At 55.0% G+C, this 13203-nt stretch overlaps 4 protein-coding genes across 4 annotated transcripts; 1 reads left to right on the top strand and 3 right to left on the bottom strand.

Annotated features, from left to right (window-relative positions):
• Positions 1 to 360: 360 nt before the first annotated feature.
• On the bottom strand, positions 361 to 4546 carry PUNSTDRAFT_109145 (multifunctional beta-oxidation protein). Its single transcript, XM_007388966.1, has 24 exons — positions 4436 to 4546; positions 4277 to 4371; positions 4092 to 4218; positions 3881 to 4029; positions 3712 to 3824; positions 3597 to 3656; positions 3361 to 3522; positions 3224 to 3304; positions 2950 to 3157; positions 2710 to 2890; positions 2644 to 2656; positions 2509 to 2587; positions 2429 to 2451; positions 2214 to 2366; positions 1963 to 2158; positions 1550 to 1905; positions 1420 to 1499; positions 1218 to 1369; positions 1063 to 1159; positions 978 to 1005; positions 872 to 923; positions 735 to 807; positions 602 to 675; positions 361 to 548 (listed from the first exon to the last, which is right to left on the bottom strand). The coding sequence occupies exons 1-24, from the start codon at positions 4501 to 4503 to the stop codon at positions 463 to 465; spliced, it is 2706 nt and encodes a 901-aa protein (XP_007389028.1). The 5' UTR covers positions 4504 to 4546; the 3' UTR covers positions 361 to 462.
• Positions 4547 to 5068: 522 nt separating this feature from the next.
• Positions 5069 to 6339, bottom strand: PUNSTDRAFT_93745 (uncharacterized protein). The gene has a single exon (XM_007388965.1). It carries the CDS (start codon positions 6256 to 6258, stop codon positions 5224 to 5226), a length of 1035 nt encoding a protein of 344 aa, XP_007389027.1. The 5' UTR covers positions 6259 to 6339; the 3' UTR covers positions 5069 to 5223.
• An 847-nt stretch (positions 6340 to 7186) lies between these two features.
• On the top strand, positions 7187 to 8054 carry PUNSTDRAFT_47931 (uncharacterized protein; the record flags this gene model as incomplete). The annotated part of the gene is made up of 2 exons (XM_007388964.1): positions 7187 to 7898; positions 7960 to 8054. The coding sequence occupies 2 exons, from the start codon at positions 7187 to 7189 to the stop codon at positions 8052 to 8054; spliced, it is 807 nt and encodes a 268-aa protein (XP_007389026.1).
• A 2989-nt stretch (positions 8055 to 11043) lies between these two features.
• Positions 11044 to 11691, bottom strand: PUNSTDRAFT_116870 (uncharacterized protein; the record flags this gene model as incomplete). The annotated part of the gene is made up of 2 exons (XM_007388963.1): positions 11044 to 11481; positions 11545 to 11691. The coding sequence occupies 2 exons, from the start codon at positions 11689 to 11691 to the stop codon at positions 11044 to 11046; spliced, it is 585 nt and encodes a 194-aa protein (XP_007389025.1).
• Positions 11692 to 13203: the final 1512 nt, after the last annotated feature.

The raw sequence follows: 13203 nt of genomic DNA, 5'->3' as shown, positions 1-13203 counted from the left end.
GACTTTCAGGAGTAAGAGGAGAAGATGCGAACACAGTATGCAGCGTGACACGCTTCCACATGGTGTCAGTGGGCTTCAGGATATAGCAAGAAGAGGTCTGATCGACAACTACCGGCGCATTTGTACACTCGAGAGGGCCGTTTGGCGCAGAAGACACATTTCGCTCGTTCGCTCGTTAGAGATGGCATGGTTGCCAGCGCCAAAGGTAAGATGCAGACAAGAGCAGACTGGGAGTACTCCGCATGGATAAGGGCAGGTGCGGCAAGTCTGAGATCGCGGAGTCACGAAGTCACCTGCGTTTGACCGCATCCGACTGCAGCAGTACACGCCTACGTAGTACCACTGCAACTTCGACCGCACAGACATGCCAACCGCGTTGAAATACATGTTTACACAGCAACAGTTATATAAGTATGCAAGAACAGTCCAATTGGACTGATATCGCTAGGCGACAGGTGAGTATTATAGCTTCGCTTTCGTTGATCCTTCGGCAAGGGTTGCCGCAGCAGCGGAGAGTACCGTGGTACCTCGTTCCTTCACCTTGGTGACTATGCGTGGCGTTAATACAAGCATGTCGCACCACACATGGATGAGCACGAACCGAAGATGACCTTGTCGCCCTCTTTCCACATCTCCGTAACGAGCGTCTCGCCGGGGAACACGACACCCGCGAACCTGGCCACAACCCCGTCAACAACGGCTGATGACACAGAAACGAACACGCGCAGCCTCACCGAACTTTGATATCCTTAAATTGCCCAAAGCTCTTCAAGACGTGCTTGCCGGAGATACCCATGGTGCACAAGCCTAACATTGCGCGAGTAAGGCGTTTGTCACCGCAACGAGCGCGCCCGGACACGCGCATACTCACCGTGTAGTACCGGCTTGTCGAAACCACCAATGGCAGCAAATTCCGGTACCATCTGCACTCACAGGTTCAGCCCCGGTCACCACGAATTCATGAGACATCCGCTTACATGTAGGGGATTCAAATCACCACTCAACCTACAGATGTCCCGTCACTACCCCGATCATGGCACGAAGGACAGGGATGACGCGTACCGGTACAGCGCAGCCTGTGTCGGCAACGTCTTCTCTTCCAATGTAGCATCTGGCGCCCGCTTCGGAGGAACGTTCGGAGCGGTCGCTGGTCCACGGTCTAGCCGGTACAGCATTGGTGATTTGAGTGACAGTAACATATGGGGCGAAGGACCCACCCTTTCCATTGCGTTTGCCGCCAAAGCCACCGCACCCGCGGACGAACACGGTTGAGGTATTGTCGAAGAGGACAGCGCCGGTCTTCTTATCTTTCGTCTCGATGATGGACGTCACCGCAGCGGCCTTGCCCTTGTCGAGAACCTCCAGTATCCTACTCAGGGATCAGCTCAACATCTTCTCGAGATAGTAATGTTCACGCACCGCGCCTCGCTGACCAGCTCGCCACTAGTCGGGATCGGGCCCCGTATCTGCAGGTATTGCTCGCCATGCACAAGCTTGGCCTATTCAGACAATGAGTTTGTAACGAATGCACGACTGGCATTGCCCGTACCGGATTCCAATTCGGTAACCAGTCCATCGAGAGACTTCCGCTGGCCAGGAACTGCGGGATAACGCCGAAGGTTGGCAACGCTGAGAAGTTCTCATCGCCCTCGTACGTCCAATGTAGCTCTTGCTCCGTTGCTCCGACGCCGAGGTTGTAGAGGATGACGTCCCGCTCGGTGTAGGTGTAGTCGACTTTCTCGGTCACCTCCTTCTTCGCCTTGAGCACCAGCTCGGAGTCTTCAGGGTCGGCATAGGGGATATCCTCACTGCTTCCTGAATCACCCTCGGCGGTGTTCGAAAAGTTGTCGACGATCTGCTGGATGGCCTCTTGCGTCGACGTGGGGTACGTCGCCCTTCCGTCATCTAGTGCAATCGCGGATGATAAGGCGAAGTCTTGATCACAACATGAGCTGAGCTTACTGAAATTGGTAATGATACCCCACTTCGCAACGACGTCTTCCGGAGTCAACTCCTTGTTGACCGGGAAACCGTGACCGCCCGCGCGTTGCCACCTCGTCTGGGCGGCCCAGCCACCCATGATCTCGAATAAGGAGCCTGTGGTCTCCTCGTTTGCCTCACTCGAAAGGTAACCCACTATCGGGGCGATATAATCGGGCTGGATTACTGTCAACCCGGCACTACACCAGAAGCGCACAGGGACGGTTGCTCACCTTGAACGCGTCCACCATCTCCGGCGGCCAGATCGTGCTCGTCATCGCCGTTCCAGCAGAAGGCGCGATGATGTTCACCAAAATGCCGTACTTCCGCCCTTCTATCGCCAGCGTGCGCGACAGACCAAGGATAGCCGCCTTCGCTGTTGAGTACTACCATGAAGATAAAAGACTGAGGATTCGACTACTGAGGATATGCGCGACCCATAACTCACGTTCGCTTGGCCGAAGTTGCCATCTATACGGTCGGGCATGTCAGTAAGTCCTGAAAACGATAGAGGAAGGAACGACTTACAGATTCCCACTTGCGAGCAGGTTGTCACGATCCGTCCGTACTTCTGCTTTTGGAAGATAGGCCAAACAGCCTTGCAGCACTGCAAAGCGAGTCAACCACTGTCTCAGATCATTTCAGCCGACAGAGTGCACAAACCTTATATGTTCCCCTGTCAAACAGTCGTAAATGCCGTGAACGCAATGGCGAGCGACAATAGCGTACCTGAGATGCACAGCCATTACAGCGTCCCACTCCTGCTCGGTCATAGCAGCGAATGACTTGTCCCGCAGAATACCAGCGTTAGCAACCAAGATATGCACGCCCCCAAACTTCTCCAGAGCGGCCTTCACGATTGTCTCGCCATCCTCCGCGGAGCACGCCACGGCCGTAGCCTTTCCGCCAGCTGCACACAATCAGATGTCAGTTACATCACGTCCCAATTGAGCAAGACGAGACGCGCACTTTTCGTGATTTCCTCGACGACGGCGCTCGCTCCCTTCTCGCTCACGTCGTTGATCACGACGTTCGCGCCGAGCTTTGCGTACATCAACGCGTACGCACGACCCAAGCCAGCGCCCGCACCGGTGATGATCACGGTCTTGCCGTCGAACCGCACCTCCGGCGACGCCTGCGGGTTCGTGGGGAGTGACATCGCCTTCTTTAGCGTGCCCTAAAGCCGCATCACGGATCGATCTTCAATTGCAAACGCCAGCCATCGGAAGGGAGAGCAGCTTACCACGGCGTCAAACTCTTTGGCGAAGTCGACGATGTAGTCCGGGTTCGTAAAGTCGGTGATTTCGGACCACTTCTCCTTCACCTGCAAGCGGGTGTATAGTCAGCGATCACGCTGTCGTTGGAATGGTGACAACCTACAGCTGAAGGCGTGAAACTCGCATCGGTCTTGAACACCGCGCCCTTGCTTCGCTCCCACCGAATCTCGGCGACGTATCCCGCACCGACCTCGAACACCTTGCCGGACGCTTGAGGTCCGTCCGGATGTGTAACCGCGAGGACGAACGGCGATACAAACGAAGGCTAGATCAGAAATGAAGGCGGGAAGTTGAGTTAAGGTGCAAGGGATGCTCCCGGATTAGTTACGGTGGCCGTACCTTAAGGTTGGCCAGCATTTCGGGAGGCATGATCGTTTCGGTCATTTTGGACGCCGCCATCTGAATTCGAAGAGATAAGAAAAGATCTGGCCCGAAAAGGTGCGAATGTACGTACCGGAGCGATGCAGATGGCGGATACGCCGTACTTCGCGCCCTCTCGCGCGAGCGTTTTGGTGTACGCGATGAGGCCCGACTTGGCCGCGCTGTAATTCGCCTGGCCGAAGTTACCTGCCGCGTATACCGCTTCAGCGTTGCGCTGAGGGAAGTACGGTTCCATTGCGCACCGTAGAGTCCCGCCGCGCTAGCAGTGTTCACGACCCTCCCAAACTTCTGTTTCCGGAATAACGGCCAGACCGCCTTCGTACACGAGAACGCGCCCTTCAGATGTACGGCTTGCACGGCATCGAACTCGGCGTCGGACATGTTCTTGAATCTGTGAAGTAATGACGAGATTGGAGGGCTGTTCGATAGAACCTGCTCAGCACTGCGACTCACCCCTTGTCGCGGAGGATCCCGGCATTGTTGATGAGGATGGTGACACCGCCGAACGCATCGAGAGCGGTCTTGATCACGGCCTCTCCGTCCGTAACCGACGAGTTGTTAACCACAGCTTTCCCGCCGGCTGCACACCAGCTTCAGCGGGAGATTCTTCACAAGACGTCGCAGGTCTCACTACGCACCTTTGGTAATCTCGTCCACAACAGCCTGCGCCGCATCTTTGTTGAAGTCGTTCACGACGACATTCGCTCCCCGAGCCGCATACGCCAACGAGTAACTGAATGAAAATCGCGAGGCCGTAAAGATGATGATAGACGAGAGCGAGCGTGTGATCGACTCACGCTTTGCCCAGGCCGCCGCCCGCGCCGGTGATGACGACGGTATGGCCGCTGAACGATAATGGAGACATCCCGACTTTCAGTTCGAGACGATGAGGATGGAGGTCGGGAGAGGAGATGAGTGAGCACAGACCACTCGTGTTAACGCCCCCGACCAAATACGCCGTCCGGGGTGCAGCTGATTACCACCGTGTCCCGAGACATGTGATTGTACCCCGCTTTGTTCGCATCGTCATGTCCGAGCCGAAAGTAATGCATGGAAATCAATTGATGTACCTCGGACCCACCGCCTGGATACACAGAGCTACTAAGAAACCCTACTTGAACACTGGGCGATTATTCGTGTTTCCTGGTACGTACATCCGAGGCTTGGAGTTGCGCCATTTGGGTCGCCGACGCGACCGAGATACTACTCAAATAACACGAGGCACGATTCCGGTGAGGTCTGTCTAGGCATTGTCATCCAGATAGCAGCTATGGATTGCGCAAGTTGCAAAACCAGCGAGAAAGTGGAGGGCACTACCATAAGTATGTACACCTCGGAGGGGGTAGAGGGCGCCTATGGCGGCACAAATTCTCTGCGTGCCGGCGCCGACATCGCAGAGGCGACCGAATTGGCCATTCGATGGTTGGAGTGGGACTATGGGCGCGCATCGTGCCATTTCGTGGTGGTGTGAACCTCGGCAAGGCCGCGGGGGTATCGACCTGCACAGACAGACAACGGTCGGCCATAACGATGCCGATCGACGGCGCGTCGCACGGGCGCGAAGCAGGTGTTGCAAGTTAGACGTTTAAGAGCCGAACCCCGGACGCTGGAAATTTTCCCATCTTTTCCGTTTTCCGTCCTCCTTCCAGTCCCCGAAGGTCGGTGATGGCGCGGCGATCTGCTGCGCGGCTTGGATGCCGATGCCTGCTCTCCGCACGTTCGCGTTCACCTCGATGGGCTCGACCCGGTGCGTACTCGCCGCGTCTTCGCCTGGCAGACCGAGTGCCGTCCCAGGTGCCCATCCTTGCTTCATGAGTAGCTTGTGGCCGATGTTCGTAGACGGGAGGGGCGTCGCCGGAGCCGAAACGGGATCTGGTGCAGGTGGAGTGGGCGGTCTAGTAGGAACGGGCGATGATACGATAGCAGGTTTCGGTGAAGAAGTACCCGGCGCGTCCGCGGGCGAGTGCGGGTATAGCGCGCGTCGACGAGCAGAGCGATCGACGTAGCGCTTGCCCGTACCACGATCGGCCGAGGTGGGTTGTGCGTGGCGCGAGAGCATGTTGCGCTTCAGCGAGGCGAGCGCCTTCCGTGGATCAACAGTCTCGCCTGAAGTCACGGTAGGTGACGGTTCAACCTCGACTGTCGGTTTCACCTTCTTAGGCTTTGGAAAGAGGGGGATTTCGCCACCTGCGTGGAGGGAACACTCTTCGCAAGGTGGATCGCGACCGTGAAAATGAAGGCAGAAAGTTGTGCTGCCGATAGTAATGAGGTCGAGATGAGAGAGACGTCGAGGTACACTCGCCACGCGGGAAGGAGACAATCGGGCTCCCGTGGGTGACGCCAATGCCGCGTCGGAGGTAGATGCCTGCCCTGGTATATTCGACAGGACGAACGTTCCATGCATAGACCCCATGTCGACGACTGCCCATTCCTTCCTATATGTGTCCCAATAAACGGTTGCGTGTAATTTCGAGACCTCCATCTCCTTCAAGCGGATCCGGGGCTTCGTCACCCCCGCAGGCGCCGCGTCGCGACCGATTTGACACTCGTCGTAGGCGTCAATCACCGCAATGCCTTGGCCTTTGGCTAAAATACGGCTACGGAGAGCCACGAGCCGCATCGTGCGCACGGGTTGTCTGATAGGTAGGCCCAGTTCTTCCTCTTCTCCTGGCCATTCGTACTCCGGTCGATAATCTTCCTCTGAGATGTCATCACGAGTAATCTTTTCCATATCGCATGAGGTCACGGTCTATCAATTCCTGGTATCTGTATTCTGGCCCTAGTGGCCGCCGTCCGCGTCAAGGGTGGAGGTAAGTAGCAAAGGTGAACAGGGACCGGGGACCGACGCGAACAGGGAGAATGCGTTCAATGATGCACGTGATGATCTTCATCCCATCGCAACACAAATCCGTTTTACTTAGTAGTTTCTACGGCGTATTGCGGCCAGCGTTACTTATATCTTGATGAGCAAGCACCCTCGGTCCCATGGAAAAAGCTGCTCTCGTATGATTCTTACACTTTCGCCTCTGAAATCTTGCCTGTTACGGTCACGACGAAGTGTACACCGCGTGCACCTCCCACAGGAGTTCATCGTCGAGATCCTGACGTACGCGTATGGCACTGATCGCTTCCCTACCTCATGCCAAGAGCTTCCAACTGTATGTCTCCATCATACGAACCTCCTCAACATGCTCCTCGTCTGCAAGAGATGGCACAGCGCAGGCATTGCGCTGCATTACTCCACACCGTACCTTCCCTCCGTCCTCGCTCTTCAACACTTTGCCCGGACCCTTGCGCAGCGCCCCGAACTTGCTCAATTTGTGCGCAGGCTCATATTTGGCTACTGTGTGCACCACACGACCTCTTATCATGGAGTCGTACACCGGGAGCAAGCGAAGGTGCCCCACCAGCAGTCGCTGGACGCGATATTTGCAGCGTGCGAGAAGTTGGATGCAGTATGTTTGGTATCGCTTCACGCAGACGACGTACCCGGCGCGCTCAGTTTACAGAGTGGAAACCACGTCAACTCACCCCGTCGGCTGACATTGATGGCCGGGAACCGCATCGTCCTGTCCGGACCTTTGACCTTCCAGGGTATTGCACCAACTTTCTCGCATGATCCGAAGGCTATAATGGTCCTGGTTCCGAGCACCATCGAAGAACTTCGCCTCGACTCGTGCGTCATCCACGATCACGACGACACTCTGTCGCTCCCCTGCCTGCGCATTGTGCGGATCCGTGATACAACGATGGAGATCCCAAGACCCGTCATGGTCGTACCATTTAACGATCGGGCACAGGCGCTCGAAGTGATCGAGCTCCGGGAGAACTGCTGGCCTGGTTACCCATGGCCTACGCAGCATGCGGACTACATTCAATCACACGCAGAAACACTCCAAGAGCTCAATTTGTTCGGGGTATACGAGCTGCAATTGCTCCAATCCCTGAGACTTGCTGCATTCCGTCGCCTCTCGCGTCTCGCCATCGGCAATCTTCCGTTTGACCATCACTGCGTAAAGCTACTAGGCGATATCCCATCGTCATTGCAGCTGCTCTCGGTGAATTGGCAGACGCATCATGGCGTGTTATATTTTCGAGATCCGGAGTTCATGGAGCGATATCTCAGGGACGATGCAAAGATCGAAGACAGCCGACGGCACGGGAGGCGCATGTGGATCAGAGTGGTTGGCAGGGCCCCCGAAGCGCTCAAGAGCTTGTCTTGCAAGTGGAAGATCGACCTCTTGGAGCGGGAGAACGGAGGTGAGTTCGAATCTGGTATCGTGTTCTTTTGCTATTGATCGTACTTGACGGATGCTGGAAGGCGGGCTTGGGATTCTTGATGACGCGGGATGTCCGCCCTTGCCTTCGCAGGCCGTTGCATCTCTGCCCTTTGCTCTTGTCGTCGCGCAATACTGAGCGCCATGCGGTCTTCATTACGTCGTTTTGCGCAGATGCTGCGTGGAATGCCCTCGCTAGGTATTCGTGTCATATCCTCACGGCGTGTGGAAACGAAGTGTCGGGCAAGCTTACTAGCCCGTATGGACCAAAGTTCCTAAGGCGCGCACAGATGGAAGGCGGAGAAATACGCTGGGCTGAGCGAGCCGTTGCCATTTCTCGCTTACAGGTGGTCGGAAATATTCTGGGAGTCATAGTCACTATGAATGCATGTATAGCTATCGTATTATGAAGTTTCGGAGGATTTTAAGCAGAAATAAGTGTAACAGGACAGAAGTGCAACTGCTGTCTCATATCAGGTTGATGCATAGTGGTTTCGGTGGAGAAGTAGTACCCGGCGTGTTCACGGGTGAATGCGGGTACAGCGCGTGTCCGCGAGCAGAGCGATCGACGTAGCGCTAGCCTGTACCACGATCGGCCGGGGTGGGTTGTGCGTGGCGAGAAAGCATGTTACGTTGGAGAGACGCGAGCGCCTTCCGAGGGTCAGCCTCGGAAGCGATGGCTGCGGGAGGTAGGCCAACCTCTGCTGTCGGTTTGGCTTTCTTTGGCTTCAGAAAGAGGGGTATTTCAACGCCTGCGAGGAGCAATCGTCTCCTCCGTATGATGCTCTGGAGGGATTGTTCAGTCAGAATGCAGTGACCACCGCTCAGAAACGAGTACCCGGTATCGAACTTACCTTTACCTTTACGATACAATGTGAGATTTCATGTTAGTGACGTGGACTCGAAAAGGGTTTGCAGCCCCGATCTGCGTATAGCGCCGCATCAGATTACTGCCGTTTGCAAAACAGATGGCGCGTCGTGACTTCCGCGCGTTACTTGACCTCCCACTGCCACGCAGAGCGTATCGGCTGTAGCTCGACAACGGCGACGAATTTCAACATGATTTCTGAGACAAACTTGTAGCACTCATTGACCTGCAGGTGCAAGGATGTATACCTAACCATTTCTGATAAGTCAACCAGTTCGTGTGCCATGAAAGGGTTCCCAGAGCTCTATCACTTGCTGTTTCGTCATACAGAGTTCTTCCGTGCCCCAGTTGGTTCAGGAAGTTACTTATCGTGTATATTGAGGTGCATGTCATACTTCCATCAACAGATGGCCAGGAAATCTGCAACAGAAACGAGTGGAAGGATACACAGTAGAGGACTGGGTACTGTATCATCATCCACTGCCCCCTGTGTTGCTCTCCACCTTCAAAAACCACACATGCATGCTCAGGAGGTCTCCTCAAGGCCTTTTTCATAAGGACATGAGTCCATGCCCTCAATGCTTGAGTCACCATGAACGATACCCTGTCCTGGTTAGTGATATAGCACGACAACGGGCTCACTCACGAGCTCCACCTCAAAAATGTGCTATGCACCTGCATATTGACGATGGCTACATACTTGTCTCAGGGATCATGGTTAGATTCGTCGCCGTCGGCGAGCTACAGTTGATATGCCCGCACAACCGCGGGAGGTCAAACGACGCGCGAAAGTCACGACGCGCCATCTGTTTTGCAAACGGCAGTAACACGAACAGGCGCGATGAAACCACATGCGATGTATCGACCTCCCTCGCAACAGGAGCTTCGATGAGTTATGAACAAAAACCGATGTCCCGAAGCGGCCAGGGGACGCATTGAACAGATTGTGAGGCGAATCGATAGTGATTTGCAAGTGACAATATGCCGTTACATACTATATGATATCGTCTCTTCGGCCGGATGGTCAAATCGGCCAGTCACACACACGTCACACCTCCGCGCTCATGTCCCATCAAAGTATTTCGTACTCCGCTCGAGGTGGCCGATCCGTCGTATCAGGCCAAATTTTGTGGTCGATTACAAAGGATGTATGCTACAAGAACGAACAATATGTGCAAGTAACAGTGACGAACCAAGTTATTGTTATGATATGAACATGTACCGTAGTTATTAAGATTCAAACCTGTTAACAAGTCCGTTCGGATTAGACTACCCCGGGCAATCAGAGAAGGCTCTGTTTGATGTTGACTCGAGGGGTGCCCAATGTGGTGTGTAATCGGGGTGGGATCCATGGGCGGAGCGTCGGAGAGCTTGAAAAGGCCTGCAAAACATGGGTTCGAAGCAAGTCTTGGTGTGTATCGAGATGTTCACAAATCCTTGGCAGGATTGCCCGGACAGGACCCTTGTTGACGTGCAGTGCCTGCACCAGCCCAACAACATTGTCTCTGGTTTTGAAGGCACTCGATGGCTAGTCGAAGATCCTTGACAACGCGGCCTGTACAATACGAGCCTCACGCTCAGCTTTTGAACGCACCTTCTCCCGTGTCTCCCTCTCCTTTTCGGCAGCAATATGTTCTTCCTCCTCGAAGTGAGCCTTGAGCTCTGGCGCAATAACATTTGCGAGTCGAACCATTTCCTCCTCGAGTGCGAGGCGAGAGAGCGTGCAATGTGCACATACGGTCACCGAGAATACTGCGCTTAACCTAGATCCTTCCTTGTCAGCATCTTCACTACAGAATGCGGGATCACGTACGGCAACAGCAATAGCAGCGGCTCTTGCACTCTTGTATTTGCCGCTCAGCACTCCGTCTTTCAGCTTGCTTTCATGCCAATAATCTGTTTTGTTTTCATGTTGTCGTCCAAGCTGGGTACCGTTTGTGCTTCTACATCGTTGGTTCCGTGCACCCATCGACAGAGCAGCACTGATGCAGGAACGAGCGAAGACGTGTCTACGTCGCGACGCATTCAATATTGGAACTCCGCCCGGCCTGTCATCCGGCATTGTCGGCACCTCATCACGTAGCGTGACTTGGACAGTGTTGTCCACCGCACTGTCGAGCAATGTAACTCATGCTATTATGCCCAGGATATAACTGGGAGTACACTACATGACGACAGTGAGAGAATGGGGCCAAAAAACGCAGCGGAGCACGAGTTATAGCAGGGTGGCCGATTCGACGATGTGGCCGAAGTGATGATCTCATATAGTATCGGAAGACAAGTACCATTTCGGCCCATCCTCGTATCCTAAATCCTTCTGCAGCTCAATAATATCCCCCATATCTGGACGTTCGTCAGGCGGTTTCCAATTGTCATACAGCGACCAGATAAGCAGGTATGGATTATCAGGATCCTGGACCGCGTACGACTGTTCCAGCGAGACAACCTGCTCGAGGAACTCCTGCACATCGACGAGTGTCCAGGATTTGATGAACGCAGCGCGGCGTGGGTCGGATACGGTACTTGGGTCCTCCTCAATGAGTCCCTTTCGGCGAGCATAGTCGAGTGCTAACTCCCTATCCACGGCCCACCCGTAGTAAAATGTGGGTGGGGGGTATTTGAGCGGTTCCGACCAAGGATCAAATTCGGGTGGTAGCTCATCGAGAGGCTCAATGTTCTCGATCATCTTGGCATATTCCTGGAAGATGAAGTCATCAGGCCCAGCGTATGACTTCGGGGAAATTCTGTGCACGTCGCTCACCTCATAGTTACGGCACTGTCTCTCGGTCCACGGAAGGATCAAGAACTGGTACCAAGGATACTTCGCGTCATCCGGCTTGATGATCGTTTGGCCAGAAGCAGCATGAGGCAAAACGGTTCGAGGTTGTGACACAGACGTTGGCGACATGCTCGGTAAACTGATGTCGAAAGTTGAGACCGAGGCTTCTCGTGTTCACGGGATTCACACGTGTAGTCCAATATTGACCGCGTCGAGTCTGGCAGCCACATTGAACATTCACTCAAGTAATTCCAGCGCCTCGTCGCAGTATTGCGCCTGAAGTGATTGCACTGGCCAAGCTACACACGGATGCACTTGGTAAGGGCAGAGGAACTGAGAAAGCCAACGAACTCTCGGCCTTCTCCGGCTGACTATACACGAGCCACGTGATCTCGTCAGCCTGCCGCCCGCTGAAGCCCAGTGAAAACGACCAATTTTCACCTGGGATGTGCGGGAATGCGATGTCGGAAGCTTGTAAGCGGACGGATGAGGGTGGTCACCAGAGGATGTGCGCGACTTCCGTTGCCGAGGTGCAATTTGCGGATCGGATTCATGGGAACATGCTCACAGGCGCGGACACCATATTCTGTGATATCGTCTACCAATCTATGCCACGAATTCTACATATCCTGGCTCATACGTAGCGTCTTGGCACTCCACTTCACAGTTTCTCTGAGTCGTACTAGACATGTGACCATGTTGGTTGGAGGCGGCACTGAGCTAACTCAACCTCCTTCGCTGACGAGCCAGCCTAATGCCTTTCTTGATACGATCAATCCGTCCCAGCTGTCGTCAGCTGTTCTGCGCGCTCTCTGTAACATCAACCCACTGTAACATAAGCTGACTCGTCTTGCCACAACACCAAGCACAACACATCCCGTACAGATCAAGATGACGCGTCAGGCGAGATGCCGGGGTTCTTGGCCTTGCCTTCTCGGCCGCAACGGACGCAAACGATCCCCGTCCCAACCGATGCCTCTGCGCCCAAGCCACGCCCCAGAAAAGCGCGTTCTGCCACGCTACCCACCCCTTCCGTTCTGCACGAGCCCAAGAAGTACAAAGTGCACGGCAGGATGCTGCGCATGATGCGTGCGATGGGCAGACATGGCAAACCGGTACACGTCGCCGTACGCGATGCGTTGCGGAAGAACAAGGGGTACGAGCTCGTGCTGTGCGGGCACAGTCTCGGCGCCGGCGTCGCTGCGCTTCTCGGTCTCGTAAGTTTTTCACAACTTCCGCCTTCCGCGATCGAATCGTTAACGGAACACGCCCGCGTTAGTCCTGGGCAGACCCGAAGACTTGCCTCACAGTCCGCTCGAGCGGTCTCCCTGTCGGGAGAAGGGTGTCGGTCTACTGCTTCGCGCCGCCGTGCTTGACGGACGAGGCGCTCACGGTGCTCGCTGCGGACATGGTCACGTCCTTCGTGTACTCGACGTGGTATCGAGGCTGTCGCTGGGCTCGATCTGCGACATCCGGAACGCGGCGATGTGGTTGTGCGATGGGCAGAGTCGTGCTTCGTCCTCCAAGAAGGGTCGAGGAAAAGGGGACGAGCAAACAAACAACGTCGGGCAGAGGGACACGAAGGGAAAGGGCAGGGAGAAAGAAGTGGGAGTCTCGCGCCGGAGGTGAAGGAGAGCAAGG

Source organism: Punctularia strigosozonata, assembly GCF_000264995.1.
Source record: "Punctularia strigosozonata HHB-11173 SS5 unplaced genomic scaffold PUNSTscaffold_22, whole genome shotgun sequence".
NCBI classification, from domain to species: Eukaryota; Fungi; Basidiomycota; class Agaricomycetes; order Corticiales; family Punctulariaceae; genus Punctularia; species Punctularia strigosozonata.
The sequence above is the reverse complement of the archived record's forward strand: the minus strand, read 5'-3'. Positions and strand labels throughout refer to the sequence as shown.